We start from the raw sequence: 14,909 nt of genomic DNA on the forward strand, positions 1-14,909 counted from the left end.
TTGAATACATACAGAGTACAGCAGTGTTATTGTGTGATATGCATGTAGAGGGAGAGGGATTGCGATGCAATGAGGAGGAGGGGGAGGGGGATTGCAGAGCTTTGCATCTCCGCTTAGTGAAAAACCAGAGATTTGCATCACAACTGAAAATAAGTAAGCCACAGATGCTTAAATGCAGTGGTACTGCTGACAATAAAATACTGTGCTGTAATGTCATTTTAATTCAAAGGCCATTACACGATGGATACTGTGACGGGGATGTAATAGGGTCCCGCTGTAATCCGCCCTCCCGATCTCGTGTGGCGTTGCATAGGGCAGCCCGAAGTCGGGGCGAACGACCTGAAAACGATCATACTGGGAGTTCTGGTGTGGTGGGTCGTTTTGCCCTGACGCGGAACCGCTCGGTCGCCGGGCTCACTTTCTGCAATCAGCTGTGCTGTGTTCGCCGGTTGGCTGAGGCGGGGGCATTAGCTGATTGCGGAGGCGGGGTTGGGCAGTATTTAGGCTGCGCGGTTTCTGCATTCGGGCTCTCTGTCCTGGGCTAGCAACAGGAGTTCGCTGGGCTGCTGCGTGTGTGTTGCTACTTACCTCTGCTCATATTCCAGACCCCTGAACAGGCGGCTGCCTGCGTCCCGATTACCTTCTTCCTTCCTGGAGCGTATGTTGGGAAGTATCCGGAAGTCTACTTCTGAGTGCTGAAGTACGCTGCAGCTAGTGTGGGAAGGAGCCAACGGCAGACACAGCGCCACCACCACTAACGTGGCCGTCTAGAGAACGGCAACTACTCTCCTTTGGAGCACTACTTAATTATTGTGTGGGACTGGTTTATTGACTCTTTTTATTTTTAACCCGGTTTTACCATAGTTGGTACTACCGGGGGTTGTTGTGTTTGTTTTGGAATACCTGGTACTCTGCCTGGGTACCGACTGTGGTTTTGGCCCTGCTGTTTTTTTTTTTAATAAACTTCTACTCAGTTGCTAGTTGGCGCTGAGGTTTGCCCACAAGTCTCCTGTGTGTGTGACGTCCTTTCTGGTCCTCCCAAAGACAACTCCCACTACCCTCTAACAGATACCCAATTGAATTTTATTTTTGTTTTATTATTATTATTATTATTATTATTTATTTCTTAGCAGACGCCCTTATCCAGGGCGACTTACAATTGTTGCAAGATATCACATTATTTTTTACATACAATTACCCATTTATACAGTTGGGTTTTTACTGGAGCAATCTATGTAATGTACCTTGCTCAAGGGTACAGCAGCAGTGTCCCCTACCAGGGATTGAACCCACGACCATCCGGTCAAGAGTCCAGAGCCCTAACCACTACTCCACACTGTTTTAAAATGGTTAATCAATTACATATTAATAATTCACTGTCGCAGCCTATGAATACAGCTCTAATTTATCTCTTGTTAAAAAAGGATAAAGATCCGGACCTCTGTGTTAATTATCGTCCAATATCATTAATAAATACAGACACAAAAATAATTAGTAAATCCATTGCATTAAGATTAGAAAGTGTTCTTCCAGGTCTCATTCATTCAGACCAAACAGGGTTTATAAAAAACAGGCAGTCCTCAGATAATGTCAGGGTTTTTTTTAACATCATACACTTAGCTACAGAAAGTAACAATCCCACTGTGGTAGTCTCCCTGGACGCAGAGAAGGCTTTCGACAGGGTCAGTTGGTCTTATTTATTTACTGTTCAAGAAAAATGTGGTTTTGGAAAATATATTCTTGACTGGATTAGGATTCTATACAGCTCATCCCATGCCTCAGTTATTACAAATGGAATAATTTCACAACCTTTTAAACTATTTAGAGGTACTAGACAGGGCTGTCCACTCTCTCCCCTGTTATTTGCTATTTTCATCGAACCCCTTGCTATTGCTGTACGTAAAAATACCCTAATTTCAGGAGTATCTTCTCTAAATATAAATCATAAAATAAACCTGTATGCTGACGATATCTTACTGTTCATCCAGCACCCTGAGACATCTCTACCACCTGTACTAGAACTTATTAATAATTGCAGGTCGATCTCAGGATATAAAATCAATTGGGTAAATCCGAAGTGCTGCCTCTCAGTTTCTAAGAATTCAAAAATCAACCTCATTCAATATAAAAATCGGTTTAGGTGGAATGCTTTAGCTCTAAATCAGATGGTCACCAAATGGTATTAAATACCTTGGAATTCAAATCTCCCCTACATTTGATGAACTTTTTGAATGAAATGATGTCCCCCTACTTAAAGTTATCATAGAAGATCTTGAAAGATGGAATTCCTTTCCTCTCTCACTCTCACTCCATAAAAACGCCTACTTTCAGTATCTTCAATTACGACATTCCCTAAAAATAAAATTGTCCTCTGAACTAAAACTCTTGCCTCCCTCTGGCCCAGCCCAATATCTCCTAAAACATAGAGGGGTGAATCGACTCGTCTCTAATATATACCATTTCCTGATATCCAATGAAGGGGAGATTGTTGCCCCAATTGATAAATGGGTCAGGGATCTTAATCTGCCAAATGACTGTCTTTTAGGGAAAAATATGTAATACTACCCTCTTATTTTCTAAGAATTCAAAAATCAACCTCATTCAATATAAAATTCTTCACAGAGTGCATCTTTCCAATAGAAGGCTGTTTTTAATGGGACTCTTAACTACCCAATCATGTCAATACTGTCAAGGAGATGAAATAGACAATTATATCCATGCACTATGGCACTGCCCAGTAATAAAGAACTATTGGAAAAAAGGTACTGAGCTCTATGTCCTGTATCCTGTGATATGCCTTTCTCCCCTGCTCTGTGTATACTTGGGGATCTATCAGAATTCAAAAATAAAAATAACTATTATTACTATCCCTAGCTATTGCAAAAAAAGTAATTTTATTAAACTGGAAAAATAGAACAAACACATCAGTCTCTCAGTGGTTAAATACAATGTCTAATCATGTGTCTATGGACTGACTCACAGCAAGGATACAGGATAAACACAGTGAATTTAATGAAATATGAGACCATTTTCTCTCTTACTCCATCTACTTAGCTATATATCACTATTATTTATATAGATATTTTCTCTTTATTATTATTACTTATTTTATACTGTATGTTGATATACACTTGTATTACACTCCTCCGATAGCAGGTGCTGGTGTATGTATATGTGTTATGGGGTGTGCTGGCATAGATATACTGTATATAGAGCACATGGCCTGTTTTTTCTAATTATTTATATATTTGTTTACTCGGTTTATTTTCTATTTATTATCACTATTTTTTTTTTTTTTTAATTGTTTCTTCTTTTTATAGTTATCTTGTAACAAGGTTCCCTGTGGAACAGATGGGTTCAGTGGGAGGGGTGGGTGTGTGTTGTTATTATTATTATTATTATTATTATTATTATTATTATTTATTTCTTAGCAGACGCCCTTATCCAGGGCGACTTACAATTGTTACAAGATATCACATTCTATGTGTTTTGCAATGAAATAAAATAAAAAACAAAAAAAACAATGGCCATTACACATAACACCACACGGCAGTTAAACTAGGCACCCTCACGAGACAATTGCTTCTCTCAAGTATACCGTAGTAAAATACAGCCCTGAGAACACATGCAGTGCAGCTCTGAGAACACATATAACAAGCTGCTTACCCATGAGGACTTGTTTTGATGTATTGTGCAGTGACTGAGCACCATTGGCATCTGTATACTGTATTTAAAATGCGACAGAGTGGCCGAGGACAGTGTAAATTATCAGGCTGGAGTCTTGATTTACAGTTTTAAACCGGTGTTGGTTTTATTTTTCTTACAGTGCAATGGAGAAACAACTGCTAATAAAACAAACAAAATAAACCTGGCTGGAGCGCTAACTAAACACTACTTCATGTGGAACAAACACGAGATCTCTTACGTGAGTTTCGGTTTCTTTTTGTTACTTCTGCTTCCTTACGCCTCTATACCTCCATCACAAAGCTATCGGCTAAACCATTTCTATCAAGGTGTCATTAACGTTAACAAGCAGTTAACCAATTGACTATTATCCATAATTTGTTAAGGAAAAGCAGATGTGGATTTTTCGTGGGGCGTACGTACATGCGGGAACTCGTGACATCTAGTGGTCAACCCACTACACTGCAGCCAGGGAACAAGCTCTTATTCTCATACTAAGTTTGATTCTGCACCACAGTAATCATAACTGTCTGCTTTTAAGAATCAACCGCTTATAAGAATCAAAACACCCGGGATATATATATATATATATATATATATATATATATATATATATATATAGTAAATATGGACTGGAGAGGACAGGCGGCTATAATGCCTGAAGCCGCAGGCACCCTGACGGTAATAATAGTCTTCCAGAGGGACATTTAATTTTCCACTATTAGCTGAGTCAGCAGTACATGTTTAATATATGAGTCAGTCAAAATAATGAGAGGCAAGGTTGGATAGTAAATATGACTTTATATACTGTAAAGCCATAAATATTTGCAAGCCTTTTATTATGCATTTTTTGCGTATGAAAAAAAAGAAAACATTTTTGGCACATATCTTAGTGCTGTACATGTAATGAAGTAATGTACTGCTACCAGTGCAACAGGTCGGCAAAATTTCTGGAGCAAAATAGGTTTTATGAGTGTGATGGCTTTACAGTATTTAGTTTAAATATAGCTGATACAGCATAAGTAAATAACGGCAGCAGTGTGGAGTAGTGGTTAGGGCTCTGGACTCTTGACCGGAGGGTCGGGGGTTCAATCCCAGGATGGGGGACACTGCTGCTGTACCCTTGAGCAAGGTACTTTACCTAGATTGCTCCAGTAAAAACCCAACTGTATAAATGGGAAATTGTGTAAAAAATATAAATAAATAATGTGATATCTGTATAATGTGAAATAATGTATAATGTGATATATTGTAACAATTGTAAGTCGCCCTGGATAAGGGCGTCTGCTAAGAAGTAAATAATAATAACTAAATAACAGAAAATGTTTTTGAAGTTCATACCGCAAGTTTTGTAATTTTTTTGTAGTATGTTTTTGTAATTAATTTTCTGTCACAGAATCGCCGTTCAGCAGTTTTTTCATTCAGCCATTTTATCTGGTTGTTTAGGAGTGGAGGTGGAGAGCGTTCCTTTGAAAAGGGACGGGACTGACAGTGATGTAAACCAATCACATGACAGACTGAGACTATTGCCCAGTGGTGTAAGAATGCGAGGGCAATAGCTAAATCTATTTTTGCTTCTATGATGAGGTTTTAATAACCAATCACAGGCCAGAATTTCCAAGTATATAAATAGTGCCTATAGTAAGTATCCCCTTAGACGTTTTCACAGTTTATTGTGTTACAACCTGAAATCTTGATGCATTTAAATGGGATTTATTTTCCTTTGATTTACACAACCTACTCAACACTTTGAAGAGGCAAGAAATTTTTTTATTGTGAAACAACAGTTAATGAAAAATAAAAAAACTGAAATGTCTTGGTTAGATAAGTATTCACCCCTCCCGAGTCAATACTTGGTAGAACCACATTGGGCAGCAATTACAGCTGTGAGTCTTTTGGGATAAGTCTCTACCAGGTTTGCACATCTGGATTGTGCAATATTTGCCCATTCTTCTTGGCAAAATTGTTCAAGCTTTGTCAAGTTGGATGGGGATTGTTGGTGGACAGAAATCTTCAAGTCTTGCCACAGATTCTCAGTCGGATTCAAGTCCAGGCTTTGACTGGGCCACTCTAGGACATTCACTTTCTTGTTTTTAAGCCACTCCAGTGTCGCTTTGGCTGTGTGCTTGGGGTGATTGTCCTGCTGAAAGGTGAAACTTCGTCCCAGTCTTAGGTCTTTTGTAGACTGAAACAGGTTTTCCTCAAGGATTTGCCTGTATTTAGCTCCATCCATTTTGCCCTTTACCCTGACAAGCTTCCTAGTCCCTGTCGATGAAAAGCATCCCCATAGCATGATGCTGCCACCACCATGCTTCACAGTAGGGATGGTGTTTCCTGGGTGATGTGCTGTGTTGGGTTTGCGCCAGACATAATGCTTTGCATTTAGGCCATATAGTTCAATTTGTGTTTCTTTGGACCACAGAATCTTTTGCCACATCTTTTCAGAGTCTCCCACATGCCTTTTTGCAAATTCCAAGCGGGATTTTACGTGGGCTTTTTTCAGAAATGGCTTCCTTCTTGCAACTCTTCCATACAGGCCAGATTTGTGGAGTACCTGAGCTATTGTTGACACATAGACAGTTTCTTCCATCTCAGCCATGGAATGCTGTAGGTCTTTCAGAGTTGTCATTGACCTCTTGCTGGCTTCTCTGACCAATGCCCTTCTCACCCGGCTGCTCAATTTTGGAGGATGGCCTGCTGTAAGCAGATTCTGGGTGGTGCCGTATACCTTCCACTTCTTAACGTTCGACTTGACTGTGCTCCAAGGGATATTCAATGCCTTTGAAATCTTTTTACACCCCTCCCCTGATCTGTGCCTCTCCACAACTTTATCCCAGAGTTGTTTTGAAAGCTCCTTGGTCTTCATGGTAGTATATTTGCTATGAATGCACTACCCAATTGTGAGACCTTACAGAGACAGGTGTATGTAATCTGAAATCATGTGAACCACTTTTATTTCACACAGATGGACTCCATTTAACTTATTGTGTGAATTCTGAAGGCAATTGTTTGCACCTGAGCTTAAGGGTTCTTGCTGTCAAAAGGCGGTCTCTATTTCTTTATTCCACAGGGTCTGCAAAACCTGTTTTCTACAAAGTGGTAGTTCACCCCTTACTGTGATTTATGAGATTATTACATGTTTAAGAAGCATACATTTCTTTCTTTCTTTTTTCTTCTTTCTTTCTTTCTTTCGCTTAAAAAACTGATTAGACAAACATGGATTGATATTTGCAGTTTAAATACTGCAGTATGCAATAGTCTTATAATATGCATAAAACAATACATTTTTAATTGTGTTCGTTGTTTCCTCTAAAACTGTATTTTCTAAATAACAAGGCGAGAACATTACGAAATGTTATTTCAAACTTGGAGTTTAATGTTTGAGATCATTATCCTCCTAAATTGCTGACCACGACCCCCTTGCAAATGAGGCCTAAATAAATAATAAATACATAAATAATGAATCAATGATGTCTATCTTATAAATGTAATTTACTAAAAGTTTGTATTTCACTTGATGTCCATTTTTAACACCCCGCAAGTAATTGCTAATCGCAGATTGAGCAGCATCTTTAAAATCTGTTAGGGAACTGTGCATTTGCTTAAAGCACATTTTGCAATTTCAGTATGTCGCTTTACTCAAAGACTGAAGAAGCTGTCTCTTTTTTGTGTTTCGTTTATATCATGGGAACTACACGGCCCGTCGTGGTTTATACCTTACATACTGTATATATATTTATAACACTGACATTACACCTTACATACTGTATATATATTTATAACACTGACATTACACCTTACATACTGTATATATATTTATAACACTGACATTACACAGGTCAAGTTTTGGTACGCGTACCGCAGTCTGATCAGTGATGCGCAGATTAAATTAAAAAAAATGTTATAAGACAACGGTTACGAATCAATTTTAAAGAACTTTCTCTGAAACAAATGGGGGTATACACCAGAAATACCTGAACTGATGACGGCACCAATTCTTCAAATAGAGATAATTATGTGGAATTACTTTATCTGATTTCTGACTACGACAGCATGTTAAGCAATCACTTGTCAATAGCCACAGTATTCTCGAGTACCTGTAACAAGATTCCAAACGGCTTAATCTCTTCGGTGCCTCAGGTTCTGCTAGATTCAGAAGTACAAGGAAGCCAAGTACATAGCTATGTAAACAACCAATGTTATGTGAAAATGTGTTACATTTACTAAAATACAAATAATAATAAAAATGCTTTTAAAAAGACCCAATTCCCACTGGCTTTTTTTTTTTTTTTTTTTTAGATTCTAATAATATTGTTACCTTTATCAGAAATGTGCACAGATTAATCTACCGATTAATCAACCAATGCCCATAAATTAACCGATCAAAAATTGTAATTGATTGACAGCCCTAATATTGCTCCAAGCTTTCAAACGACTTTGTTCTTTCTATTTATATTCTAGCTGCAAACCGGAATAAACCCTAGGTGGTTTACTGTATACCTTGTTGATATCTTATTAAATTGTTTTTGGTGTTTAGATATAGACAGTACTGTAGTACTTTAGAAACATGATTAAGTAACTGTTTTTTTTCCCTGTGTCCCCCAGGAGAAGAGAACTTATTGGTAATATTGAAAAGAAGATGGTGGAAGTACATGATACTAAGCTTGGTAGATATAGAAGCCAATTACCTGGTAATCAAAGCTTACCAGTACACCACACTGACAAGTGTGCAGGTAGGTCTCTTTCTTGTCTTCATTGAAGTTGTGAATTGCCTTTTGGATGCATTTGTGCTATTTTTATTTACCTTTTAAGATATGTAAGAGCATGTGCATTCACACAGTCAGTAATGATACTGATAACATCAACTGCTTTCACTGGGGCCTCCTGGCTACTTGTATCTACGAGGTCCTGGTTTTGAACATTTGACTTGCTGTTTGATTCTTGGGGAAATCATCATAACGTCAGTCCAAATAAAACTAAACAAACTTTACTCTGGTAGAACATTTTTTTGACATAGTGTAAGACTTCTGCATGCCATGCTAAATGCTTTCTCCATTCAGTCCATTCTACAGGACAGGTCTGCTACAGGACAAGTAAATCCTTAGCAACACAAAACCTCTCTAAAATATCTTAATGTTCTGGTTGCTCTGCTTTTAATGAAATACTGTTGGATAAGGAAGACACCTTCTCATCATACAGTACATCCAGGAGGGAGGAGGAGAAAATCCATTGGAGCTGTTTTTCATTCATGGAATGAGAAAGACCCTTTCTTCAGCTCTAATCCTCACCTTGATCTCGCTCTTTGCAGTCACACTGTTTATTGTAGGGAAAGGAAATCAATTTGGTAAGCCCTCTGGATTTATAGATTGGAAATCACAGACAACAGACAATTGCACAGAAATGTCCCCTGTGGCTTAGTCTACTTCTGCGTCAAACCAGACTGGGCTGGAGGACAGTAAAAATATAGATGGATAATTATTTATGCCTTTTATAGTTTTGATTTTGAAAACAGTACAATATGTCTTAACCTCTTGCCAGGTATGAAATGAATACATGGCACTCAAATTATCGTTTTTCATCATCAACCAATAAAAAATATGCTAACAGTCATCAAGAAGGGCAAATCAGAAACCTTCCTTTAACTGAAACAGGAAATGGGAAGAGATGAGCAGCAACTAAAAGAGATCATCATGAAGAGAAACAGGGGTGATTGTTCTGCAAGGTGCTATAGAGATAGAAGAAAAGCAAGTCGAACAGTAAGAAAGGAAAGTGGCTTCCCTGTGTCGCCAAGATGTGCGTGGTTTTGAGAGAGAGAAGAACACCTCTGGGACAGAGGAATGGATAAAAACAAAGACGATAAGGCCCCTAGTCTGGACCCAGAGAATTGTGAACCTAACTTCACTGTTTTAAACCAGAAGGGATGGATTTGTTTACAGTTCCCAATCACATGAAGGGTGGAGAAATCCCATGTTGTTTGGAAGAAAAATGATGGCCTTCCTCTGTGTTTTTATTCTCCAGAGATAAAGGAAGCAAGATTCAGTATCTTAATACAACTTTCATCTCTCTTTTTTTCCCCCCAATTTATTTACAGAGCTAATTCCACAGGGTCACATTATGCCACTCTGCTTGTATTTTATACCCTTGCTTTAATGTACCATAAGCGCATTGCCAATATTTAAAAGCCTATTCAGAATCCTCAGACATAGGCAAGACACAATAGGAGCCTAGGGTTTTTAATCTGCTATTTTGAAATATCTTCTGTGTTGAAAAAGAGACACTAATTAAATAGTAATGAGGACAAATGGAGACAGATTATTGAGGGAATTTATTTTAATAGGTAATCATAGATAAGCCTGATTTCCAACAATAAGGACTGTACAAGCCTTGTAGTGAAACCAGTCCAGAAATGTGTTGCAGAAACTTCTTGTGATTCACACATGGGTGAATGTCAAAGTTCAGGTTAGTAATTTGAAAAAAGTAATATCTATGTGTAAATTAACAATAGAGCTGGGATCATGAGCCCTTTTATGCAAACATATCAGGATTTTGCAATATTTCAACCAAACTAAAATATTACAGTACATCCTCTTGTAAAACCCCATAAGCTATAATGTTCATAATTAGAAATAAAAGGATTTAGGTAGGCACATCACCCAAGCTCCTGTAAGCATGCATCCCAATTGAAAAAGAAGAAAAAAACATAACATACCATTGATGATAATGTCATAAATACAGGAAGAGTATTCATGAGCAATGCTCGATATGAGAAGACTTTTTTTTTTTTTTTTTTTACAGAAGATCAAATCCACCAATCACCTGCCACCTGGAAATTTACACAAAACATCACAACTACACTAGACACTGTCACATGACTTGGCTTTGACCTGTCTAAATATTTTCATGGAAGGCTTCTGCTGCTGAGCGCTGTGCCCTTGATTTGCATACACAAACACTGAGCTTAAGCACTGTGCTTAAGAAGGAAGCAATACAATACAATGCAATGATCTTGCAATCCATGGAATCTCATTAAAATGTAATTCTAGTTGTAATGCCCATGTGGATCAATTATATTAATATTGGAATTTAAATGCCCCCCCCCCCCCCAAAAAAAAAGTTCAAACGTAGCAGACTAATAGGTTCTCTGTAAAAAACAAAGAAATATCAAAGAATTACCACCTGTATATATCTAGTGCATTTTATTACCTGGTTCCGTGAGTCATGAAACTTCGCCATTGAGTAGATTTAAAAGGATGGCGACATCGATTTCCCTTTTCTAAGACTACTTCTGAGAGTGAGTTCCTGATTTACTGTTTGCACAGTAAATTGCAAAGAATATTTTATTTTGATAATCTTCTGAATTTCTAATTAATTAATTCTGGTAGCTTGCTGTTGTGTTTTTCTTAAAATTATGTAAATGTGTTGATAGTTACCTTATGGTACTACCCTGTTGTATTGCACTAAAAATAATTAAATCTGTCGAATGCAAAGGTATGGATTTTCTAGGAATAAATCAATGTAAAAACTGAAAATGAAGGGCTGAATGCACTATATCAGCATTATTACTATTACTAAAACTAGAAGAGTAATGTGTTCAAATCATTAATGTAAATTTGCGCAGCACCGATGGAAAAGAACAAAGAGGAAATTACAAAGGCAAAACAAATTAATATAATATGGGTAAAGCAGAAAAATAGATCCATCAGCAAGACATACTCTCAAACACAATCTGAAGAACATTCAAAAGATTAGATAAGGGAAATTGAAGGTGCTGTTCCTCACAATCTTCCTCACAGAGCACTATTTTATTAAATTAGAAAAGTGTGTTGGCATGGTGACTGGATAAACAAGCCACATAGTGTGTCATTATTCCATTACAAGAATTCTTAAAGTGCAGTAGAAAATTGGAACAAATGTTTAGTGGCTTTTTTTTAAAAAATGTGACCTATTGTGGCAGCTGCATAGTGTTGCAGAGTAAAGGGATTCTGAGAGAAAAATAACAACCTGCCATGTGAATTCCTGGGAGGCCACTTTCTTTCATAGAATAAAATAGAAAACATTTAATTGAACTGGATTACAGTAGTCAACTGGGAGTGTCTATTTTCTTTAACACTAAATACTGGACCGGCATTCCTTATAAAAGTGTATAGTTATAATTTGATTTTAAAATACATATAATAAAGCTACTTATTTAGTTTTAATTTAAACTATAATGTGGTGTGAATCACTATTAAAAAGCAGACTCCTACAGCCCAGTGTAGAGCAGACCAAAAGAATCCTGTTATGTAATTGGGAGATGATGTTCTTATATATGGCCTCAGCTTTCGGCGCAAATCCATTATATGAGCCCAGGGACTTCTAATACAGTACCTCAATTACCCTATTTTCTAAATTATAGTCTAAGTGGAACTGAAAACTACCTTGATTCATACACAGGATCAGTGGTGTTTGTTCAGCTTGTAAGCTTTGTAAGCCACGGGTCATAATTCAGACTGGGAGTAGCATGGAAATGATGCTGACAGAGATGTCCTCCTCTACAAGATGAGAATGAAAACTACAATATGGCCTGTCTGCTATTTTGCACTTGGAGATCCTGCCTACAGCATGGTGCATCGACTCAACATGCCCTTGCAAATATTATTCTCTTACCACATACTTGCATACCCCCATAATATTTTTTTAAAGATTAAACCACACAACAAAGCAAACATGTATGGGATCTAACTGGATGACAATGCCAATTGATATAATACTGATATATAAAAATGTTCTACATTACTATTAAAAATATATACTGTATCATTAGAAATTAAGGCTCTACTGTGTGCTACTTGACCGCGACTGGAGTCATGCGTCCCGAGCCGGAAGTCAAGGTCAACTACCAAACGGTAGAGCCTTCCTCGAGAGGGCACTATCGCTATTAGAAAACAATTGTTCTCATTATTTTCTTTAAAACAACACTTTAAACCATAGATTTACCTTGAATTTCTACTGATTTGTCAGGTACCTTTCTGCTGAGAAAAGTTTTAGGAAAATAATCCCGACAATTTTCATAAAGGAAAACATATACAGCACGAGTTTAAAAAAAATAAAAAAATAAATAACATTATTAAACAAATTACTTTTTACTTTTAAAAGTTGCTTATAGTTTATCTGGACAGTGCCATATATCTGAATGCAGCAATATTACTGAATTGTCTGTGTTTTGGTTTGTTGTTGAGAAATGCTGAGCTCCAGTCAAGCTGCCAGGCCGTGGATTGAATGATGCCCAGTGGCATGTATAGGACCGGTTGCTTTCGTAGTTGCAAAGCACTGATTGGCTAGTTTTGGTGGATAATAAAATACATTTGGACCAATTGTGTCTTTGTTTAATATTTCCCATCTGAGCTTTCTGTAAGGCAAGTCAAAAATGAGAAAGGCGGTACTCAAGCAAACTGATTTTAAATTTGATTCACAGTTGATGCTAGAAGCAGGCATCAGCCATCTGATAGAAGCCTGCTGGAGCTGAAAGCTGATTGGCTGATGTTACTGAATCGTTTTCCAATGTGTATTTTATTATTGGTTCTTGGAAACTGTTCTCCCTGGTACAAGAAACTGGAGCTGCAACACTCTTTGTTCTCTTTATTGGTAGAACAGAAGGAGACTTTCTTGAACCATGGAGAAAGGTGGGTGTGAACTGTACTATATCGATTAAAAACAATTTAAAACACACCTTATTTAAAAAGCGTAATTTCCACACCACATCCCATGGACAGTTCCTCAATGATAATCAGTATGGAGACTAAGGTTCCCAGTTTAAATAATAATTAAAATAACAATAAGAACACCCCAAAAAATAAATGTTGACTTCTAGCTAATTTGGTAAGATATTTTCAAGCTAAAATGCACATATTCATAAACCATTTACCAATGTGCTAAGGTAACACCTATGTTTTTTTTTTTTTAAATAATGTTAATGTTAAAAAGCTTCATATACAGACGTGCTCAAATTTGTTGGTACCCCTCCACAAAAAATGAAGAATGCATAATTTTCTCTGAAATAACTTGAAACTGACAAAAGTAATTGGCATCCACCATTGTTTATTCCATATTTAATAGAAATCAGACTTTGCTTTTGATTTTTTATTCAACATAATATTGTAAATAATAAAACAAATGAAAATGGCATGGACAAAAATGATGGGACCGCTAACCTAATATTTTGTTGCACAACCTTTAGAGGCAATCAGTGCAATCAAACGTTTTCTGTAGCTCTCAATGAGACTTCTGCACCTGTTAACAGGTAGTTTGGCCCACTCTTCCTGAGCAAACTGCTCCAGCTGTCTCAGGTTTGATGGGTGCCTTCTCCAGACTGCATGTTTCAGCTCTTTCCATAGATGTTCGATAGGATTCAGATCAGGACTCATAGAAGGCCACTTCAGAATAGTCCAATGTTTTGTTCTTATCCATTCTTGGGTGCTTTTAGCTGTGTGTTTTGGGTCATTATCCTGTTGGAGGACCCATGACCTGCGACTGAGACAGAGCTTTCTGACACTGGGCAGTACGTTTCGCTCCAGAATGCCTTGATAGTCTCGAGATTTCATTGTGCCCTGCACAGATTCAAGGCACCCTGTGCCAGGCGCAGCAAAGCAGCCCCAAAACATAACTGAGCCTCCTCCATGTTTCACTGTAGGTATGGTGTTCTTTTCTTTGAAAGCTTCATTTTTTCGTCTGTGAACATAGAGCTGATGTGACTTGCCAAAAAGCTCCAGTTTTGACTCATCTGTCCAAAGGACATTCTCCCAGAAGGATTGTGGCTTGTCAATATGCATTTTAGCAAATTCCAGTCTGGCTTTTTTATGTTTTTCTTTCAAAAGTGGAGTCCTCCTGGGTCTTCTTCCATGGAGCCCACTTTCGCACAAAAAGTGACGGATGGTGCGATCAGAAACTGACATACCTTCACCTTGGAGTTCAGCTTCTATCTCTTTGGCAGTTATCCTTGGTTCTTTTTCTACCATTCGCACTATCCTTCTGTTCAATCTGAGGTCGATTTTCCTCTTGCGGCCACGCCCAGGAAGGTTGGCTACAGTTCCATGGACCTTAAACTTCTTAATAATATTTGCAACTGTTGTCACAGGAACATCAAGCTGCTTGGAGATGGTCTTGTAGCCTTTACCTTTACCATGCTTGTCTATTATTTTCTTTCTGATCTCCTCAGACAACTCTCTCCTTTGCTTCTTCTGGTCCAT

The 14,909-nt window shown here is 37.7% G+C and overlaps 1 protein-coding gene across 1 annotated transcript in view; it reads left to right on the plus strand.

Moving 5' to 3' along the window:
- Positions 1 to 14,909, plus strand: part of LOC117410711 (solute carrier family 35 member F1-like) — a 110,208-nt gene that overhangs the window by 67,006 nt on the left and 28,293 nt on the right. The window contains exon 3 of the mRNA XM_059025603.1: positions 8,290 to 8,417. Coding sequence (XP_058881586.1) covers positions 8,290 to 8,417 — 128 coding nt within the window. The remainder of the gene's footprint in view (positions 1 to 8,289; positions 8,418 to 14,909) is intronic.

The sequence above is a fragment of the Acipenser ruthenus genome, chromosome 6 (assembly GCF_902713425.1).
Source record: "Acipenser ruthenus chromosome 6, fAciRut3.2 maternal haplotype, whole genome shotgun sequence".
NCBI classification, from domain to species: Eukaryota; Metazoa; Chordata; class Actinopteri; order Acipenseriformes; family Acipenseridae; genus Acipenser; species Acipenser ruthenus.